Source organism: Hippoglossus hippoglossus, chromosome 9 (assembly GCF_009819705.1).
Source record: "Hippoglossus hippoglossus isolate fHipHip1 chromosome 9, fHipHip1.pri, whole genome shotgun sequence".
Taxonomy (NCBI): domain Eukaryota; kingdom Metazoa; phylum Chordata; class Actinopteri; order Pleuronectiformes; family Pleuronectidae; genus Hippoglossus; species Hippoglossus hippoglossus.
The window spans coordinates 6,439,550-6,461,141 of NC_047159.1; the positions used below are offsets into that span (position 1 = coordinate 6,439,550).

The window sequence follows — 21,592 nt, forward strand, 5'->3', positions numbered from 1 at the left end:
TAAGATGCAACACAATGTTAAACATTAAACCAGTGTCTCTCAGTCTTTCAGCTGGTGACCACTCACAATGACCCACTGTCTGTTTGGAGCTGCTTCCCGTGTTTCAGATGTCAGATAATAAACAAAATTAGTTTAGTTTGCCCCTCAGATTTATTGACAGGGAAAATAGAGAAATTGTTGAGCTTCCAGTCAATTCCAGTTAATTATAATCCCCACATGCAGTCAACAAACAATTCAACAAACTCAGAGAAGAAAGTTACTAATAACAAAGAACCAATCATTTCATATTTAGTGAATCTTTCATGTCAGTTGGAGAAAATGTGGTGAGTTTGTGTTCTTGTCCTAGAATCTGTTCTAAATCATACTTGGTGCTCCAGGAAACTTTCAAGTAAAATCATAAGGAAGTGAAACACCTGTAAAGTGCAGCTGTGATTCTCTCAAGGCTTCAATTGTTCCTGTTGCTCGAGATAAGAAGTCAGGATTACTGGAACTGTAGCACATTCATGTCCATGTCCTCTGCACAGGAACAGTCAGAGAGAAGACAGTATTCAGTTGGAGAGATGTCAGACGTTAACACAGCTAAAGAGGATGGCGGCGCGTTCTCCTCAAAGATCATCAAAGTGGTGTTTGTCACCCTGCTGCTCGACCTGCTGGGATTCACCCTGATTCTACCTCTACTGCCGTCCATTTTGGATCACTACGCACAAACAGGGGTCAGTAGTTTTTGTTTTAAGAAAAAACCTACTCTCTGTTCGCAGACATAATAATAACACACTGAAATTACAACTATATACTAGTGCAACGTTTTTATCTGTTAGTCAAACATTCATTGGAACAAAACACAGACTATATACACACACAGACAAAACTATGGACGAACAAGAAGGAGATGTGTTTTTCATTTAGCTATTTCTCTCTTTTCTCTCTCTTTGAAAAAGAAAAACAACAAAGCCTAAAAAATATATTTATTATATTATCTTTTGTGTCTTTGAATAAAAAAATTGCTTTAAAAAATGTAATAATATACTATGTTGAATAATACTTTTAAAACAAAGTGTAGACTATTGTCCTCTCAACACTGTGTGTTCCCTCTGCTCACAGTAAATTCAAACGAGTGGTCATCATGTGATCTCCTAATTTTCATGACTGATTAGATTAGCATCATTGGGCTGTTTGTGCTGACTCATGCTGAATCCACCTCTTTCCTGCTTTTCATTTTGTCCCTGTGTGTTTTTCCCGTGTGTTTCCTTGCCGTGCAGGACGTTGTGTACCAGTCTCTGCAGAGCGTTGTGGACTGGTTCAGGGACGTGGTTGGGATTCCTATGGAGAAGAAATACAACAGTGTCCTGTTTGGAGGTATATTTAACTGATTTCACTGGAATTATGATCACGTAAAAGGGGGGGGAAATAGGGATTCATTCCTGGATATTGGTTTTTTGATTTGCATGCTGATTGTCTTGCTCTGCAGGTCTGATCGGATCACTGTTTTCGCTGCTGCAGTTCCTGTCATCGCCTATAACAGGCGCTCTGTCCGACCGTCATGGCAGACGACCCCTGCTCATTCTTACCACAGTGAGTAAAACACCAAACCTGTTTTTAATACACTGTGTGTTACATCAAATTTAATGACTTTAAGAATATAAATCTCTGTTTGTGTAAGAAAAACGACTGTTCGGGTCTGACAGGGTGCTTCATGTTCCTTGTGTTCCAGCTGGGGCTGATTTCCTCCTATGCCGTGTGGGCAGTTTCCCGGAGCTTCAGCATGTTCCTTTTGTTCCGGGTAATTGGGGGCATCTGCAAGGGCAACGTCAGCCTCTGCACCGCCATCGTAGCCGACTTGCCTTGCCCCAAAGCACGAAACAGAGGAATGGTATGCACACACATTTCTTGGCGTTACCTCATATTGCTGATAACACGTTTATGCTTTTGTCTTAAATGTGAGAAAAACTCTGATTTATTTTGTCGGGGAACAGGCCATGATTGGCGTCGCCTTCTCCTTGGGCTTCACCGTGGGGCCTCTGATGGGCGCCTACTTCGCCCTCAGGTCCAGAACCACAGGAAGTGTCTTCTACCTCGCTCCAGCTCTGCTCGCCTTGGCCTTCAGTGTTGCTGATTTGCTCTTTATCTGGCTCATGCTGCCCGAGACGCTCACGAAGGTCAGCTGCAGAAAGATTCACACTGACACTCAAAGGAATCACACATTATTAACGGAGCTGCTGTTTCTGTTTGGTAGATTCTAGACTCTAGAAATCTAGAATCTAGAGTAGTTGCCAATGGCACAATAGCAACAGCGAAGAAAATCTTGAGTGAGCATCTTTTATTTTTTCTCAGTTTGAGAAATGAACTAAGGGATCCTATCAAACATATTGTGAAGAAGTCTTTTAAGAAGTGCAATCAGCATTTTAAACTACAGAAATAAATCTGGTTCCACATTTTGTCGTTTTAACAAAACACATTTCTATACCTTGTGAACTCGGTATCTCAGGAAATCTTCCAGGGAATTCTTTCAAATTTGCTACTAACCTTTATTTGGACTCAAGGATGAACTGATAATATTTTGGTTGTCAAAAGTCAAAGGTAAAGTGCACTGGATGGCAGAAGCATACAATACAGTTCTAGTTCATTTTGACTTTTGTACTATACTGTGGTCTAGCCTCGGTGGTATCTTGCCACATTTGTTTCGAATGTTACTTGCTTTACACATTTCCAACTTCTACTTTTGTTGAGCCAAAAGCAATTCAGTTCTATTTTATTATTAAGTTTTTTGTTCCGCCCTACAGGCTTCGTCTTCAGGGTTCGGGGACTCCAGGAACCTCCTGAACCCATTATCTTTGTTCCGTTTTTCAGCTGTTACCCAGACAAAAGATCCCCCTTCAAAAGAGAGTGAGTAGTGCACACACTGGATTCCTGTGTGCTGGATTCCTGTGTGCTCTCTTTGGGACAGTTTTTGAAGCATGATTAAACCTTGGCACGCTGACAGAAGGTTGGGATGTCTCTCTACAGGAATGCAGAGGCTTCAAGTGTTGGGCCTCGTTTACTTCTGCTACCTCTTCCTGTTCTCTGGTCTGGAGTTCACGCTGAGTTTTCTGACTCACCAGCGCTTCCAGTTCACAAGGTACAAACTCCGCCATGAAGTTGTGTTCTCTCTCAGGCGTAGTGAATGAAGTGCAGTAACCTTGTGTTGTTTCTCTCAACAGTATGCAGCAGGGAAAGATGTTCTTCTTCATTGGTGTCATCATGGCTTTGATTCAGGGGGGATACGCTCGTAGAATTAAACCCGGGCAACATATCAAAGCAGTCCGTGTGGTAGGAGCCTTCAGGACATGTGAAAACAAATGTGTTGATGAGACATGAGGCTGCAGCACAAATGTCTCCCCTACTGAACTGTATTTCTTGTTTCTAGGCAATCATCACACTAATTCCAGCATTTATCCTCATCGGGTTATCATGGAATATGACAATGCTGTACGTCGGCTTGGCGTTCTACTCGTTTGGTGAGTTGTGTTCACGTTCACTCCGCTGGAATGGAATATGATAATTATACATGACTGATAAACAGTGAAAGATGAAAGGAGGAGAAAATCCCCCAAGGCCAGTAAGAATTATAAAACCAAAACACATAGTCAATGTTAAAGACTTCAACATGAGATTTGAATATTTAGCATAAACAGAAGAAATAGTTTCTTCTCTGCCTGATCCCTTTATAACTCCCAGGTCCTATGCTGTTGTTCTTATTCTTTGTCATTTCAAATCAACCTGGTGTGTATATATAATACATAATATATCTTAATACCTCAAATCATACATTTACCTCAAGGGGCTTTACAATCTGCCTTTAGATTCAGAAAAGGAAAAACTTCCAAACCAGTAAATGCTTTGTACATAAACCACAATGGCAACACAACAAAATAATAAAATGTATATGAATTTTATACTTTATTTGAATATTCTAAATACATATTTTATTTTGACTGTGTTTTAACTACTCTATTATGTCATTTTTGTAGCCATGATGTATCTCAAGAGACTTTTTGGTCAAATAAAAGTGATATAAAAGTAAAAGAAAAATGCCTGAATATCACACATGTGAATCACATTTGTTATGCAGCAGAATATTATCCACAATGTAAGGTGTGAATGTTATTCATTTTGTGAAATAGAAAATGAAACATTTTTTATTTCTCCTTCTGTTGCAGCGGCTGCGATAGTAGTTCCCTGCTTGTCGACGCTTGTTTCTGACCACGGTGAGCCTCTTGTTATTTCTAAATTATTTAAACTCATAAACCATTGTGATCACGATATAAATGTGTTAATCCCTGCTGTGGATGTAACTCCAGGCTCGCCCAGTCAGAAAGGCACAGTGATGGGGATCCTGCGTAGCTTGGGCGCCTTGGCCAGAGCTCTGGGACCAGTCGTGTCTTCGTCTGGTGAGAAAACTTTGCAGATATGTTTATAAGACACTAATATTTTCTTAGTCTTCCTGTGAAATAAAACATTTAAATATCTGAATTAATCTTTTTTTCTTGTGTCAAATTCTTTCATATTTGAGCCACAAACCTTTTTGAAACAGCACCATTTCAATTGTTTGCCGTCTTTGCATTTCTTCACCGTGTGCTTGTGTAACTGTGGTGTTTGCTTCACAGTTTACTGGATATCTGGACCACAAACCTGTTTCCTCATCACGTCGGCCTCTTTCATCGTCCCACTCGTTCTCCTGAGCACAGCTGCGAGGCAGAAGGAGGAGTGCGCAGGACAAGACTTTAAAAAGAAGTGATGGCAGAGACATCCTGATGTTTTGCTGCCTCAAGGAATGTAATGATGTTTACATCTGCTGGGAGATCAAGCACTAAGTTATTACTTCATGGGGAGATGTTCGGTACGCCTGCTACGCTGCTGCCCAAGAATCAGTACACGAAACACAATAATGCAAGAATATGATGCACGAGCCAAAACCAAAGGGGGACCAGAGCGAGGGAGGTCGCTCATTAACTGAGAAATGAATGGGCAACATGCTTTTTACTGTATGTGCTCATGTAGACCTGTGAATATTATGCACTGCTTGAGCCAGGGTGTCAAATATATAGATATCATTTTATATAATACTAAGTGATTGTATGAAAAGGTTCTCGGTACTGCGACTTAACCGAAGTGGCAGAAAGTAATTTAGTGCATTTACTCAAGTACAAAGTTTGATGTACTTTATTTTAGTATTTCCATTTTTTTCAAAAAAACATTCTACTACATGTATATATATATTTTACTTCATAACATGTTGAGTGCCAAAGTTTGCATTAGAGATTATGATTTAGCTATAGAATATTGTGCATTTTTATAAAGTGAAATATACAAGTGAGTTAAAATGTATTCCACCTCTACAGCTACAGCATTAAAATATTGTTTAATGAATGAATGGATTCATTTTCTTTTGATACTTGTATTGTTTATTTTACATTGAGCAAAAACGTGAATGCAACATTTTTCTTGTTCTTTGAAATGTGTGGCTTGATGTAATTGGAAATATCCACAAATGATGCTTATAATGAAAATGTCTAAACAATACTAAATACTAAAAACCCCTCTACGAGACAGGGCCACTACATTATGTACCAGTGAGGGGCTGATGTTGACTAACCTTTATTTTCTATTACAAAAAGCAAATTGATTAACAGTTTATTATTCTACCTCGTTGTTAATCCTTATTTAAATCATGGTCATTAGTAATAATAACTTTATTAAAGTAAACTTAATAAAAATAACAATAATAACAATACTAATAATAATAATAATAATAATTCTTGTTTTTATTTGTATAAGTGCTTTTAACAATGCTCAATGAGACTTTACATAGGTTACAAACAGAAAGCAAATGAAATGAAATAAAAAATATTAAAATGCAGATCACAATCAAACACTTAAATATAAAATCCGCATTATAATCTCACGTTAAAATAAAAACATAAACACTTTGCCAGATTGAGGCCTCTGTGGGGATTGATGTGTAAAACGCGGGTGACACCAGCAGGGGTCGCTGTGGGCTCTGCTCGCCTCACGCTACGTAAACATCAGCTGTTGCCTTCAGGCTCCGGGAGCTGCCTCCGTGCTAACAGGTTGTTAGCTGTTAGCCCCGGCGAGCTAACGCAATGTCGGCGCAGGTAAACGCGGCACCGTCGCGTCTGGGACTTTGACAACACGCGGAGGATCCGGCGAACATGTGGAAACGTGACCGCGTTTAGGAAGGAATCTGACAAAAAGATGGACAAGGTACGAAATGTAACGTCGCGGGTTTGTTTCAGCAAGCTAGCCAGCGATGCTAATGTAGCTCACCCCAAAGCTAACTTTTTTAAAAAGCAAAGTTTAGCTGTTTTGTGTAGATGATGCGTATGCAGTCACAGCTGCTTCCACCAAACTCTCGAGCTGCTGGTGACGACAGTTTATAAAACACGTAAAAAACCAGGAATACAACGCGTTTGGCTGGATGTTAACTCAACGAGCTAATAGTCAGCTAAGTTGTCTAATCAGAGCCGGAGCTTTGCACATGTCACCGAGTGGAGGAAGAGTCCAGAACCTGGATCCAGTGATCCATGGGAATCAAGCCTCTGTGGTTCCACACGAGCTCAATAACGTGGCTGTCAAAGGTCTCATTTAACACTCAGCACTTTAGCACATGTTTGCATTTGAGGAAAATACAATCTGCTATTAGATATGTAATATAGTTGTTGATATTACTGTTATTATTGTGATGATAATGGTGAATAAGACAATTGCATAGGTAAGTCTGTAATAGGACCTTTTAACTTGATATATGTCCACCACCACAGTTTTCAGATCTCAAGAGTCCTTAGATTTTTTTCCTTTGATATAAATATACATTTCCCCATAGAGATCAAGAATGAGGTCGGCTACATTGGATGTAGAGCATGGAAATGAATTGCAGACGGCAAATATTCCATATATTTCCTCTCACGACTTAAATTACACTCAACAGGAAACATGCAACAAACACTAAGTAAATTTAACTTCTTAAGATCGTCTTTAAGATCATCATTATCAGTAAAACAAACATAATGCGCCTCTTTCGATGATGAGAGGACCTTTCTATGACTGAAGCAATGAATACATAAATATGGTGTTGTTTGTTCCAAAGGGGGAGAGACTGTCGAGCTAAATAACTGTGTTGTGGTTTTTGTTTGTCCAGCCTTTTGACCCTAAACCCCCGAGGAGACTGATAAAGGAGCCAGCTGAGTCTCACACAGCTTTATCGCCCCATCTGATTTTACCAAATCCTTATGTGTCTGGCCATATTTCAAAGGGGTAAGAAATGAATGCCAGTAATTGGGCCGACCTAATGGCCTGGGACACGTTTGTAAAAGATTCAGCTACTTGTACTTCGTGTAAATGTTGGATCTCTTCAGGAACCAGTCAGGTCTGAGCCCAAAGGCAGCAAGAAGAGGAGACGTACCAAGGAATCATGGCTACAACAACAGTCGGCGTGTTGGAGACACCAGTGATGATTTGCTATGGAGAGACAGGTCTACACGGGATCCACAAGCAAAGGTTGCTTTCATTTTAAGTACCAGAAAACTAAGTAAAACAAACTACTTATTTAATGAAATTCATTAAACAATGATTTGTATCTGTCTCTACAGGCATCAAGAAGCAACAATGGCTCCTCAGCTCAAAGCAGAGTCATGGACAAGAGCACAACGGATGCACAGAGAAGAGGTATTTATCACACAAGAAATCACATAATTTTTTAAAAAACGTTTTTGTTTTACATGAGTAAAAGAGTTTCTAATTGATCCGCAGGTTTTAGAGGAACCAGATCTGCCACGAACTCTGCAGGGACGTCAAAACCAGCACAGACCAACTTGGTCCCATTTGAAGTGAAGATGGCGGATTTCCCAGAGCTGGCTGGTTTTCCACCGAGCAAAGCAGCCCCCTCTCTTCTTCAGAAAGAGTGCTGGGGTCCAATTCCTCCGCCCATGAGCCCTCAAACGCAACCGCCTGCATCTACCTGGAAGGTGAGCCCACCGAACAGTCAGATATGTTACTGTGTAGTTGTGGTTATACTCATGAACTGCTGTACTGCTACTTTTGAATAGTCTGGCAGGAGACGATCCCCAACACGGCCTGATCCCCAACAAAGAGGCATCAATGTAAAACCAGATCCCCCTGCCATCCCAGCAGGTAGGGTGAAACTTCTTGTTGTCACACGACTATTAAGCAAAGTCAATAATATTTCAGAGATGTATCATTGTTTTTTGTGAACAGATCAGCCAGCGGCGGCATCCTGGGCTAATGTCGCCTCTCAGCCTCCGAAGAAAATCGTCCTTAAAGAAGAAAAGACAATCACCAGCAACCGCAAGCAGGTTAATTCATAATAACAATAATAATAATAATATGGTTTTAAAATATAAGACAATATTCCAGCCCTCACCTATCAAGGACCATTCTACTCTGTGCTCCCTCCTCTCTTCAACTGACTTCTGACAATGTTTTCTATTCCCCTTTTTGTATCTTGTCAGACGGAGGAAAACGCTGCATCGCAGGAGGAGGGCACTGCTGGGAAGAAGAGGCGCAAGAAAAAGAAGAAGAGAGCTAAAGGTGCTGATGAAGATGAAGATTTGGAGTTTGAAGAACCTGCAATTTATCAGGAGCCTCCGAAGTTTGAGGTGAATAAAAATGTCTCTGTATTTTAGAGATTAATTTTATATATTGGATGGAAGATGATTTTTCTTTGTCTTGTCAGGATGAAGAGGAGTTTCCAGGCTTGACTCCTGCTCTGACTCGGACCGACAGATTCTTAAGCAGCAGCAATGCAGCTAAGCTATGCAATGAGGTATATTTATATATAATACTGTGTTGTTGTAATGGGGGTGGAGCTTACACATTTCTACATGTTGAGTCAATGGATTGTCATTAAAATATATTAGATGGAATTTAATTAGCAAGTCTATGTTCCCTTTGTAAAGGAAAACCAAAGAATCGGAGGTCAGCACCTGGCTGCTGACCAGAACAAGGAAAAGTCTAATGCAGCAAAAACTCAGTCCACAGAGACGACTAAGAAAGGACAGGTTTGTTTTTTCAGCTTCCATTCGATTAATTTGTCCTTTAATATCATCCAGGTGAAACCCTATTTTTTACTCCTGTTATTGGTCTTTTGATTTTCTAAAAAAAAACTGAAAAGGTGTCAGGGAAGAAAAGCAAAGTTCCTGTTCAGCTGGACATCGGGAACATGTTGGCCGCCCTGGAAAAGAAGCAGCAATCTCAAAAAGCCAAGCAAGATGCCAAACCAGTCATTCTCTCAGGTGGGTCATCGATGAATTCCTCATTTGTCTTGTTCTTGATGATAATAATTCAGTAAGACATACTTGCAGATCTAGATGTTTAAAATGAAGCCATGAATAAGTGTCTTTTAAAACTTTCTTTTTAAAGTTGGCGGGGGACTACCTGTTGCCCAGAAGCAGGGGTCCGTCCAGAAGAAGCCGCCCTGGCAGCAGGGTCAAGTCGCACACAATCCTCTGGACTCCACCTGCCCAATGGTGAAGAAAGGAAAACAGAGAGAGGTGCCCAAAGCCAAGAAACCCACTCCTCTCAAAAAGGTAAGTCCACTCACTTCAAAACAAATACAGACGGGTTACATTTTATACAAATGTATATCAGCAGATCAACTTTTTATTATCATCATGTTTCTGTGTGATCCTCAGGTCATTTTGAAGGAAAGGGAGGAGAGGAAGCACAAGCGTTTGCTGGAGGAGAGAGGTCTGGTTTCTGAGGATGAGCTCAAACCTGTTAATGATGCAGATGAAGAGCAGTGCGACATAACTATCACAGGTCAGAGCAAGCGTGTGGAAAAACAGATCATAATCGAGTCCTATGGTTATCACAGCTGCAAGTAGATTAGGTGAATATTTGATTTTGAATGTATTTTGTGCTTCTCAAATCTCAGATGAGGTTGGGAGTCCTACAGAGGATCTGGACGATCAGTCTGAGTTCAGTGGCACAAACCTGATGGTGAGCGAATGCGAGGAGGACGAAAAGGAGGAAACCGTAGAGCAACAAACCACCTCACCTGTGCCCTGCGCAGTCAGTCGGCCCAAAATCCACAGCAGGAAGTTCAGAGAGTAAGACTGTAAAAGCATCCTTACCCTGGTTCAAGTTTAAATCTTTGTTGTGTGTTCATTGTGTTGCCCATGTGTTGATTGAAATCTTTATCGTGTGTGTCAGCTACTGCAGCCAGATGCTGAGCAAAGATGTGGATGAGTGTGTGACGACGCTGCTGAAGGAGCTGGTGCGTTTCCAGGACCGCCTCTACCAGAAGGACCCCATGAAGGCCCGCATGAAGAGACGCATCGTGATGGGGCTCAGAGAGGTCCTGAAGCACCTCAAACTCAGGAAGGTCAAATGCGTCGTCATCTCCCCAAACTGTGAACGCATCCAAGCCAAAGGTATTGTGTCCTCGTGGTTAACAGTGTAACAGAGTTTGATGAAAGCAAATATTGTTAGTGTTATACATTTATCGAGAAGCAGGACTAGTTTTCAAATTTAGCTCTAATCTCTTACAAGTTTAAACCCGGGAGCTCAACTGTCACCTTCCACAGGCGGCCTGGACGAGGCGCTGCACAACATCATCGACACGTGTCGTGAGCAGGGGGTACCCTTTGTGTTTGCGCTCTCCAGGAAAGCTTTGGGTCGCTGCGTCAACAAGGCGGTGCCAGTCAGCCTGGTGGGCATCTTCAACTATGATGGTGCACAGGTCAGGTTTAATTCACACAAACCACTAACAAAATAGATGTAACATGAATTAAGCTATAATGTCGAAGATAAAAAAATAACTATATATTTTTTAAAGTTGATAACTTTTTCTTTTCTACAGGACCACTACCACAAGATGATCGAGCTGTCTTCTGAGGCCCGGAGAGCTTATGAGGTGATGGTTTCAAGTCTGGAGCAGAGCGACCAGGCCGAGGCAGAACAGGCAGCGAACAGTGAGGAAGAGCTGCAGATCAGCAGCATGGCTGAGGAGGCTGAGCCCAGTCCAGAGAGCACACATCCAGAGGACCCAGAATACTGTAAGTTACTGTTTATACAATGTGATCCTATGAGATAAAACAAAGAGAAAGATTAAATCTTGTGATTTGACCAAATAGTTCAATAAGACAAGAATCGGTTGATACAAAAAGTTCAGGATTTATGGTTGAATAAAAATGAAATAATAATCTTGTTGTATTTTTCTTCCTCCAGTAACAATTTGGAAGAAGATGTTGCAGAAGGAGTACAACCACACATTTTTGAACTTTGAGGAGCAGCTCAGCTCCTTGTGTTTGGACAGTGAATGTACTGAAAACACTGATGAAGATGTGAAGAGTTGACAGTGGTGAAGCCCTCTGTGCCTAACAAAAAAAAAATGAACCCACACGTGCTGATCACCAGCAAAGAAGAAACGAGGATGGACTTAATTTCCCATTCAGAAAAACTGCAGCACAAGGTACTTCTGCTGCAGCAGAGCTCAACCTGAGGGATTTGTCAGGAAATTTATAATTTTGCTAATATTGGCAATGAATCTTTTTTTCTTTAATGACTAGAGTAATATTTTTGTGTTTGAGTTAAAGATAAATGGGCAAATCTGTGTATATAAAGGGTGTGTGTGCGTGTGAGGGTGTTTCTAAACTGGAAATGAACCACTGAGACACTAGGACCAAAGCTGTCACTTGAAAAAGATCCCACAATATGAATTTTGTGTGTAGAATATGAACAGACTAAGAAATAATCAGTGATCACTTTGTTTTAGCCGTTGTGTTGCAGCTTTTGATTCTTTACGAATTACCTTAAGTTAATCGACAGGAACACGAGAGAAATAAGTGGAAACGATGCGAGAGAGGAGGGAGGACATTCACAGACGGCCTGCAGCCAGGCTCGGGTCTGCGTCTTGTACGGGCTGAAATATGGATCAGTGAGATTTTTAATTTGTGAAATGATGCTTGTTTATCTCCCTCTGTAAAACTGTAGGAAAATACACTACAGGGAATTTAAGTTTGTGAATGTAGAAAAGATAAAACAATTAGAAACCAAGCACTCAAAGTGACCACACATGATACGCTTGACACTTTAATTTCTTGTATTTGCTTTTGGGAGAATGTTTAAAGCCGATTTAATAAGTGAGTGTACATTGTTTTGTCACTTTTCAAATATGGACACACAGCATGTGTTAAACCTGTCACTAACTGCTGTGTTGTGTGGGTTTGTGAAACAGCTTGTGGTCCTGTGTAACTTCCATGTTGCACTCAGTGTGGGAAGTTTCAGTTTCGTTGATATGAATTATTTCTCAACATCATTTCATCTCATTGATCCTTACTTGAGCCCAGTCTGACACCTCCAGGCCACGGTTGCACAACTAGGTTGAGTTTAAAGTTAGAAATTGAACTTTGTTATTAATTTACCTTTAAAAAATGACATGTGAGAAAATAGTTGTTAAAAGGAGACTGTGCTACATAGTAGAGAGTGTGTTTTTGTTGGTATACAGTAGGTACAATGCACAATATGTTGGGCTGCCAGGAATTAAGTTCTTGTAATAGGAAAATCTGCCTGTTGGTGGTTGAGTCACATGGTAAAAAGGACTAGAAAATTGCTTAATTCTTCTTTTTTTTTAAAGACAATTTTACAGTCATTGAAATTGCTCAGTGACAATCACCTTCAAAAAGCAATAAATTCCCACATTTGAAAGGGGCTAAATTAAGTCCGAATTTCATTGAGCTGAAGATTCACTTCTGATTATCTGATCATTACTTATGAAAGTCAAAATTACTAATATTAACATTTTTAGTTGTGTAAAAGTGATTTAAATGTCTGATATGGGGGAAAAAAGTCTTAAGTGCCGACAAAGAACCTCAGTGAATCTTGTGGGATTTGCTTCAGGCACAATGGACATGAGGTTGTGTCCAAGTTGATTATTTCTTGATGCACTGACAAAAAATATGAAAGTTTAACAAGAAATTGGTTTGTTGTTAATTATATTATTTGTCAACGTGTAACTGAATTTTGATCTGAATTTAGTATATTTAGTTATACCTGACATTTCTTTATTTCGATTAAAGAAGATAATTTATTTTCATGGGATCATTTTTTTACGGCTTCAGTTCAGAAACAGAGCAGAGACACAGACATGCTACTGATTCTTTAGGTGTCTGTCGTTAACCTGAGGCCAAAAGAATCACTGCTCTTTGCAAAGTGCCACTCGAGACCAGACACAATGCTGAAACTGCACAATACAAATGTTTGACAAAGCTGAGTCTGCTGTCTTTGTTTCTATGAAACAAACAAATCATAAGATGTTTCGTATTTGAATGTTCTCACTCCCTAAATATATCATTTCAAAAATAGATTGTCTTTAAATCCTTTTGTACAATGTAAGGTAAAGTTGCCTGTGTTGGCTTCACATGTGAAATGTTTCATCCCAAAAGGATTTTGGTCTCAAAGTCAGAGCACTTTGGATTTTGAATTCCTCACTTAAATATGTGTTTACAAAAATAAAATAAAATCATTTGTGATTCTAAATTAAACGAAAATGAATATATTCAAAAGGATACGTCCTTTTGGAATGAAACTTCAAATGAGTTACAAGTCATTCCATATCAGCTGCGTTTTGTGTCATGCAAAATTGTTATTAAATACATTTATTTTCTATGCACACTCCTTATGATCTATTTTTATTCATCCAAATGTGCTGGTTGCTTACATAATGTCACCTCGTTTCAAACGGTAGTTTTGTAGTGTGAATGTGACGACTCCAGGTGTGAACATCCCACATAAACCAGAATGACTAGTATTTTCCGTAGCCTGTGGCTGAAACAACAAGCAGCAAAACCATTACGTAACATTTTATCAACAAATTACTCATCTGCTGATTCTCCATTACTTTCCAAAATAAATTATTAATTTTCTGCTAACAAATTTTCCGTGTAACTAAAACTGAATTAGCTTGGGTAGTGCTTAGAGAGAGAAGGGAGTATCTGTGGAATTAGACAGGCTCTATTCTCCTGATCAGATATGATATACGTAATATATACAGTAATGTGAGGATGGTCAAAAATTCATCCTCAAGAAACCCTGAATATCTGCAGGAAATATCACAGCAATGCATCTGATAGTTGACACAATGTATTATTATATATTCACTTTGTACCACACACGTTAACAGAGGACACATAAGGGGATCATCAAGGTCAGTATGGGTCTTCCTCTGGTGACCATGACCAATCAAAACAGTGGGCCAGCTGACCAATCAGAGCAGACTTGGTTTTATCAGGAGGCCTTAAAGAGACAGGAGCTGAAATCAAGTGTTTCAGACAGAGGCTGAAAAGAGGAGGTGCAGCAATGGACAGTCTGAGGAAAGTGATGTGTTGTTTTTGAACATTAGAGCTTGTAAACCTTTTCAAGTAATAACATAAATTATGAACCTGAATATGAGCAGAATATGGCTCATTTAATTGTTAAAATCTTTGTAAATCACTTGGATCATCTGTCTTTTTTATTTTGGACTTTTCATGTGAAATTACACTTTACATTAAAGGCGGTTTAGGGAAAGTATCAACATATTCACTGACGATTAGTTCTGGGCCCACTTTGGATACACTGGCTCCAGTTTCATGAGGATTTCTCGGCTTCTTATTGGTGAACTCTGTGTAGCGGTCACTCTTCTCCCCACAGGAGGAGTCAGCGGAGGTGCTTTGTCTCTGCAGGAGGAGCTGATTGTCGCCGACCACCTCCTCCACCCTGCTGTAGTCCTCTGGTATGTTCTCCTCTCGCCTCTGAACATCCACGCAGCCATGGACTCTGTCTTTATGGAGGATGAGAATATTGTCACCGTTCACCTCCTTCACTCTGGTGTAGTCCACCTCACTCACATCCACCTCCTGCGTGTTCTTATGTCTGTGAATATCCACGTAACCGCAGTTTGAGAGAAGCTGGACACTGCTCTCAGCTGCAGGGTCGTGGCTCGACCACCTCTGATCTGCCGCCTCTGGCAGTGTCTCCTTTTTAAATAAACCCACTCCTGAGAGAGACGCATTGCTGTTTGCAAAGTTATTTATTTCATTCTTTCTTTCCTCGGCCTTCTCCCTGTCACTTTGGCCCGGGGTCGGCTCCTTGCAGTGGGTTTCAAAGTTTAAGAGGAAGCCAGCAGCAATAGTCAAGCTTTTCTTCCTTTTTTGAGAACTGGACGAGTTGGGCAGACGCACGTCATCCGACACGATTAAATACTCCTCGCTCTCGTCCTTCCAGGCCGCCACAGAAGGAAAGGTCTGGTTGATGATCAGGGCGTTGTTGACATCTTCAGATCGTCCACTCTGGAAGAATTAGTGAGGGGTCATTCAGCAGATTGTTAACAGACAGCAACGTAATTTGGGCGTTTTGAGAATAATGTTGTAATTGAGATAAAAAGTCATAATATTACAACTTTATTCTCGAAATTGTGGTGCTGATGAGCCAAATGATCATGTATTTCTTTATTTGTGAAGTATAACTGAACAAATTGTTCATTTTAGAAAAAGGTAACAGACTTATCTTCTTATACTAACATTGACACATAGCGTAAAATTACGACTTCCATCTTGTAAAATCACGACTTTCTTTCTTGTAAAATAACGACTTTCCAGGGTCCAGATTCTGGATATGATGGTTATAGAGTACAGCTGCGGTGTTACCTTGAGAAGCTGAACATCAATTCCTCGTATCTTTGGACCAGGAACAGGAGGCAGGAGACACTGCTTCACACTGAGGAACAAAGAAAGTGAGTCAGATTATCCTCCTCACCCCGATTTCACATAAAGACTTGTAAATCATTCTTTGCAGGAGATACATACTATTTCCTCTTCATGACCAAGACACACATTGTTAGAAATGGAACTGTAGAGAGGCTGGAGAGCAATATCCAGAAGGGTTTCTCACTCTGAGGATCTAAACAAGAAAAGAAGGGAATATATGTTTTTTTATTGATGGTTAGTATCAGTTGCCTGTTTGCTGTAAAAAGACAGAATAAGGTCTGAAACGTACGGTTGAAGGTTTTCACAGAGGTAGAGTTGCTCCACTCGCTCCAGGAGCTGTGGTCTAACCTGCAGCGGACCTGAACCACGTACGTCACCCCGGGATCGATGTTGTACAGGTTGAATTGGGTTTGTGTTCCTGACGTGTACTCCTGGAGAAAGATAGAACATCCAATGTTCACCTTGTACCAATGTTGGGCCAACAGGCTGTATAAAAAGATGAACAATATGACGGCTCCACAACAAAGTCAGGGACCAGTCACATCATTTCATTATTATTATTATTATAGCGGACTTCTTCAAACATACGCTCATGTTTCTGTTGCTTATACAAACTTAACTGATGTGAACAAACTAGACCCACAAGTCAGGATTGATTCAAATAAACATTAAAATGACAATGATTTTATTGTGTAAACACACACACACACACACTCTTGTTGTTCTTTCCTGCACAAAACAAAAACCACGTGCCGTGTTTCTCACCTTCCACTCGTTGCCATCCTTTTGTTTAAATCTGAGTTCATATTTAATGGTGACCCATCCTGACTTGGTGTCTGTGTTTTGGGGACTCTCCCACCGGACGTGGAGAAACGGGTTGTCCTCCCCATTCATCACCTGCAGGCTGATGTTTCCAGGAGCGTCGGGCATCACTGTCAAGAGGGGACACAGCAAGACAGTGCACAGCAGTGCTTTGAGCTAAATGCTAATATCGGCACACTAACATGCTGATGAGGGCTGCTGATGTGAGCATGCAAAATATCACATCACAGGGTGTGCACAGTCAAATGAGGCAAATCAACCCCAACATATAACACTACAGCTTTTTTTTAGCTTATTACAAAAGGGAAAAGTTGCACAATTCTTATTAACAATGGAAAATAAGAATTGTGCAACTTCTGTCTGTCTGATATAACATAACGTGACCCACTAGGCTTTGCACAGTGAAGTACCAACATCATTTAACAACCAGAGCAGAGTCTGCATGGAAAGAAGATATAGCATGAGCTGTTGTTGATGTTGCAGGAAAGGTCAAAGGGTAACTACAGTCATTAAGATTCATATCAATCCATCCAATAGTTTTTGAAGATATTTCAGTCCTGACATTGGTTTTAAGAAGCCAGAAAACACAACAGTGGTTTTAAATATTTGTTGTAAGTTTAGATCCCTCTCCCTGCAGTTACTATTTTCTTACAAGACTCTGCTCCAAATGTACTGTAAATACAGCACATGTTCAAGTGTCCCTATAACCAAACAAAAGGTGTGAACCCTATCCAAGACTGTACCCAAGGTTTACACCAGGCACAAACCAGTTCCGCCTCATTCTGTTCCGGTTTTCATTTGTGCCTCGCGTCTGTCTGTCAGTATTTTTCCATTCCTTACTAAGCAGAAAAACTGCACTATAAATACAACTGTGCCAATAATTAGCTCGATCGATGCAGGTACTTTTCAGCTGTTTTAACTTCTACTCTAACAAATACACAGACTGAGTGGGGATCAATAGTTCAAAGTGTCTCACTGACATAAGACACTGATGAGCTCAGCACTGATTCTTCATTATCCTCCAGAAATCTGTCTTCATGTCTTTCTTTGTTTGTCTTTCGATTTTATTGACAAACGCTCTCGACTTCGCAACCCTCACCCTCTCGAGCTTATGTTTTCACCTCTGTCCATTTGTCTGTTGGTTTGATTGTAAGCAAGATTACACAGAAACTATTGGACGGATTACTGCAAAACTTGGCTGGAAGGATGCGATATGATCCAGGAAAGAAACCATTCAATCTTGGTGCAGATCCGGGGGCAGGAATTATTTTTGGATCACTTTAGAATAACGAGATGTAGCATTATTTTTGGCCATTTTCACTGTTTTCCCAGGAAATAATTAATGGATCTGGATGAAAAAATCAGGCACATTTAAGGAACTGCTATACATGAATGTGTGCAGTTTGGTGCAGCTTGATTTAATGTGAGGGGACTACTGGGCCTTGGTGGAGGAATGCATCATTAAACTGCTCTTGCTGTGATATCAGCTATGATGTCAGTCTTGATTCAGTGGTGTAAAACAATCTATGAATCACAGGGAGGTCATATTCTATGTTTTCATAATATTGCAGGAAAAAAACCCAAGGAGCAGCTCAGGGAAAGACATGAAGAAGGTAGATGAACTGAATTTCTTTGCTACTTACCAATCTCCATGACGTCAATCTTAAAGGTGTCTGAAGTGGCGTTCCCTAATGCATTGGAGGCCACCACAGTCAGATAATAATCCACCCAGATGGAGGTGTGGACCTTGTCAAAGAAGCAGGAGTTCTTCCCTGCAGAGAGGTAGTCAGGACACTCGTGTGTTCCCTCCAGTCTGTACGGAGACAAAACGAGTCCTTCACTGACCAGGACATGGATGAACACAGCTCAGGGCGGACATGTGCATCTTTCATGGAGATGTAACTAAACTTTATTTTACTTTTTATGTATTAATAAGACCAATTATCAATTAGCCATGAGTGGTTCTGTGAGGCGGTTCTCCGGCACAGGTAACTGCTGACACTGACATGCTGGTGATTAGCAGGTACTGCATAATGTGAGGATAAAGGTAATGTTATTAGTTACATAGGTATTGGGGGGGAAATGTCAATTTTTTAAAATGTCTTTCACCGTCAGTGTTGGCATTTTGCCCTCAGGCCGGGCGAGTGGGGGTCACACAGGTGAAGTGTTTGAAGTGTGCAGGTTAACTTCCACAGCAACAAAAAAATCGTGCACAGCTGACTGAGCACAAGTGTGTGAACAAGGGAGACGGTAGTTTTCCACCGGCTCTTTTATGTCAACAGCAGCTTTACTGCCACTCAGCGTGGGCGATAAACCTGTGTGAGATTTACTGGGTCACCAGTAGTTAATGTGCACACTATAGTCATTAAAATCCTGGTTGGATTCCAGCTCGGAACCTTTGTAGTTCTCCTCTCTCTCACCTTCCTTGTGTTGCTGCTGTCTAGAAGGTCAAAAACAAATCTTCAAATTAATATGAAATCAAAACTGCACAAAACCTGGTGACTGGACCGACCTTTCTCGCTCATAGAAGAAGCGATGCGTGGTCGGCAGCCCCCCGTCAGAGCCCGGCTCCCACCAGCAGGTAAATGTCTCCTTCTCAGGGGACCTGCAGCCGAGGAGGACTGGTTTCCCTGGTGGAGACATGCCTGGCAACACATGCGACAAACAAGCATCAGCTCCCTAGGAGTGACACGATAAGAAACAAAAAGCACGGTGACACTATGATTTAGACATAGACATGGTAAAGGGCTGGTTCGCTTATATGCTCACCTTCAGCAGGATTGAACAAAGCAGACAGTTTGGGTTTGGTTTTATTTACCCAGGTTTTAAAGACACAACTCTGATTTCTTTGTCCAACCAGGGTTAGGGAGGCAAAAATAAATTTGTGTTCACAGAACTTAAAACCTACTATTAAATTTTGTATCATTATTTCCCTAAACTAAAAAGTAAAATTTGAAATATTTACCACTGGCACGGCTCCTCTGAATTTATGTCTAATCATGTTTTTTCATGTCACATGCAAACACATCTAAACTTTGCCTTTACATCTTCTTAATAGAGCTCTTTGTGGCCAAAAGGAAAGAGAACAGAAAAAAAAAATTTATGTTTAACAAAAATTAAAAAAACTGAGATACATAAAAAAATGTAAAAAAGTATTTTGTATATTTAATATACAATTTGTAGCAATCATGTGGCTATTATAAATAGTGTCATTCAAGCCTTTGAACTTACTGTTGGACTCAACAGCTGCAGACAGCAGCAAGAGCAGAGCCAACCCGCGATCTGTCCTCATCCTGGCACAACCCCTTCACTTCCTGTGCCATAAAACACAAAGTGACATCACAGCGTGAGGTCAACGAGGTGAACTCGTGGCTCGCCTGCGTCTTGTTTTTACCTAAAACAAGGACACGCTGCGTGAAAGAACAACAAACACAACCAATGATCATTTGCTCATTTTGTAGCCAACACATACAGACCAGCTGTGGTCGTCCCATGCTGGTGGAACACGATTTACTATTCGAATTATGATTCAACATGAATGTTTATGATGTGACTGTCAGCAGCTTACGACCCTGTCAGTGGATTTTATCAAAGAATGAACGTGAGAGGTGACACAGAAAGCACCAGAGGGTTGAAAGTGAACAGAGACTCATGAGAGGTGAGAGGTCCAGGACCTGTTCTGGTCAGGGTTGACCAGAACAGGTCAGACAACGTGAACAGTTATGAACAGTTATGTTTGGCAACAGAATGACGACATTCAGCTTCTCTGCTGTAAGATGCTCAATTGCTTCAAAGTCCTCTGCAGCTTTTCTGCAGGTATTTGAACTCGATGAGAATGTATTGATTCCCTCAGAGTGAGCACTCTGCAGATTTCTGATTGGTTCACATTCCTGAGTAGTGGATCAGCTGGACACAGACAGAATAGAACTGCATTGCAATCTCTATAAGGAGGCTGAAGTCTAATTTATTTAATTAAATATATGATTTCCTAGATTGGGGAAATGTGATGAAACCTGCAGATATAGAACTTTTAAAGTGACAGTTATTTTTGTTATTGTCTGTCAGGCCCCTTCAAATACACTGAACATTATACTATGCATAAAGTATTTTATTACATCCTGTGACCTGTATATGCAAACCTATATATTATATATACACTTACCTGTGTGCACACACACACCAAAATGAAACTAAAACTCCACAGTGATTTCATGAGACTATAATTAGTTTACTGCCAGGACAGTAAAAATAATGTGAAAAATTTGGATAGATGAAATAGAAATGAGATAAATGAAAACCTGTAGAGATCACTCACCTCACAGCGGTTTAGGACGGGTGTCAACCTCTTCTTCTACATTTAGCTGATGTTGACACATCCACAGGAGGAAAAGTAGAATCCTTCAGTCACAGTGACCTCCTGAGGACCTCCTCACACCTCCTCTCACCTGAAGACCTCCTCACACCTGAAGACCTCCTCAGACCTCCTCAGACCTGAACACCTCCTCAGACCTCCTCACACCTGAGCACTTCCTCACCCCTGAACACCTCCTCACACCTGAGCACAGGTGAGTCTGAGGCTCAGGTGTTCATGCAAGGAAGAGGAGTCATGGAAAGGGGAGGAGTTTCTTTTGATGTCACTATTTGTCACTTGAGAAACAGCCAAAGAGTGCAGCCGAGACAAGATGTGTCACTTCAACAGGATTAGCCAGATAAGGAAAATTCACTCATTATCTACTTACCACTGTGCCGATGGAGTGTTTGAGTCCACAAATCACTTTTGGAGTTTCTGGGGTAAACAGCGTTGCAGCAGAATCCAATTAAGGTAACTGGCGACCCCTTCTTCAAACAGATCAAACATGGCTCCATGCTGCTCCTGTGGTGTCATCCAAGTGCCCCTGAGCCCCGACAATATACATTTGACTTGAAACTGCCTCATTTACACCATGTTTATAGACTAAATATCCTCTGATATCCTCAAACAAACACGGCTCCAGAGGAGGATATCAGAT

At 40.7% G+C, this 21,592-nt stretch overlaps 3 protein-coding genes across 7 annotated transcripts in view; 2 read left to right on the plus strand and 1 right to left on the minus strand.

Moving 5' to 3' along the window:
- mfsd10 (major facilitator superfamily domain containing 10) overlaps positions 1 to 5,429 on the plus strand; it is a 24,274-nt gene extending 18,845 nt beyond the window's left edge. For both annotated transcript variants that reach the window (XM_034594765.1, XM_034594764.1), the window contains 12 exons: positions 525 to 713; positions 1,260 to 1,356; positions 1,469 to 1,572; positions 1,712 to 1,870; positions 1,974 to 2,160; positions 2,779 to 2,883; positions 3,004 to 3,115; positions 3,198 to 3,306; positions 3,404 to 3,494; positions 4,197 to 4,244; positions 4,338 to 4,427; positions 4,644 to 5,429. In XM_034594765.1, coding sequence (XP_034450656.1) covers positions 561 to 713; positions 1,260 to 1,356; positions 1,469 to 1,572; positions 1,712 to 1,870; positions 1,974 to 2,160; positions 2,779 to 2,883; positions 3,004 to 3,115; positions 3,198 to 3,306; positions 3,404 to 3,494; positions 4,197 to 4,244; positions 4,338 to 4,427; positions 4,644 to 4,774 — 1,386 coding nt within the window. In that variant the 5' untranslated portion in view covers positions 525 to 560 and the 3' untranslated portion in view covers positions 4,775 to 5,429. The remainder of the gene's footprint in view (positions 1 to 524; positions 714 to 1,259; positions 1,357 to 1,468; positions 1,573 to 1,711; positions 1,871 to 1,973; positions 2,161 to 2,778; positions 2,884 to 3,003; positions 3,116 to 3,197; positions 3,307 to 3,403; positions 3,495 to 4,196; positions 4,245 to 4,337; positions 4,428 to 4,643) is intronic.
- Positions 5,430 to 6,039: 610 nt separating this feature from the next.
- LOC117768145 (selenocysteine insertion sequence-binding protein 2-like) lies at positions 6,040 to 13,377 on the plus strand. Its single transcript, XM_034596271.1, has 18 exons — positions 6,040 to 6,261; positions 7,196 to 7,311; positions 7,413 to 7,554; positions 7,647 to 7,722; positions 7,807 to 8,021; positions 8,103 to 8,187; positions 8,272 to 8,369; positions 8,526 to 8,672; positions 8,750 to 8,839; positions 8,973 to 9,074; positions 9,188 to 9,308; positions 9,436 to 9,602; positions 9,708 to 9,834; positions 9,950 to 10,124; positions 10,228 to 10,448; positions 10,602 to 10,756; positions 10,877 to 11,072; positions 11,245 to 13,377. Exons 1-18 carry the CDS (start codon positions 6,253 to 6,255, stop codon positions 11,370 to 11,372), a joined length of 2,370 nt encoding a protein of 789 aa, XP_034452162.1. The 5' UTR covers positions 6,040 to 6,252; the 3' UTR covers positions 11,373 to 13,377.
- A 990-nt stretch (positions 13,378 to 14,367) lies between these two features.
- On the minus strand, positions 14,368 to 21,309 carry prlrb (prolactin receptor b). Of its 4 annotated transcripts, none has more exons than XM_034594776.1 (11): positions 21,065 to 21,309; positions 20,899 to 20,997; positions 19,815 to 19,904; positions 19,096 to 19,228; positions 18,227 to 18,396; positions 16,527 to 16,693; positions 16,051 to 16,192; positions 15,861 to 15,954; positions 15,702 to 15,771; positions 15,004 to 15,344; positions 14,368 to 14,973 (listed from the first exon to the last, which is right to left on the minus strand). In XM_034594776.1, exons 3-11 carry the CDS (start codon positions 19,873 to 19,875, stop codon positions 14,559 to 14,561), a joined length of 1,593 nt encoding a protein of 530 aa, XP_034450667.1. In that variant the 5' UTR covers positions 19,876 to 19,904; positions 20,899 to 20,997; positions 21,065 to 21,309; the 3' UTR covers positions 14,368 to 14,558. The 4 variants fall into 4 exon arrangements, with proteins under 4 accessions (XP_034450667.1, XP_034450669.1, XP_034450666.1 ...); XM_034594778.1 differs by having other exon boundaries at positions 20,899 to 21,000; positions 21,065 to 21,130; XM_034594775.1 differs by having other exon boundaries at positions 14,368 to 14,986; positions 15,017 to 15,344; positions 20,899 to 21,309.
- Between the last annotated feature and the right edge of the window lie 283 nt (positions 21,310 to 21,592).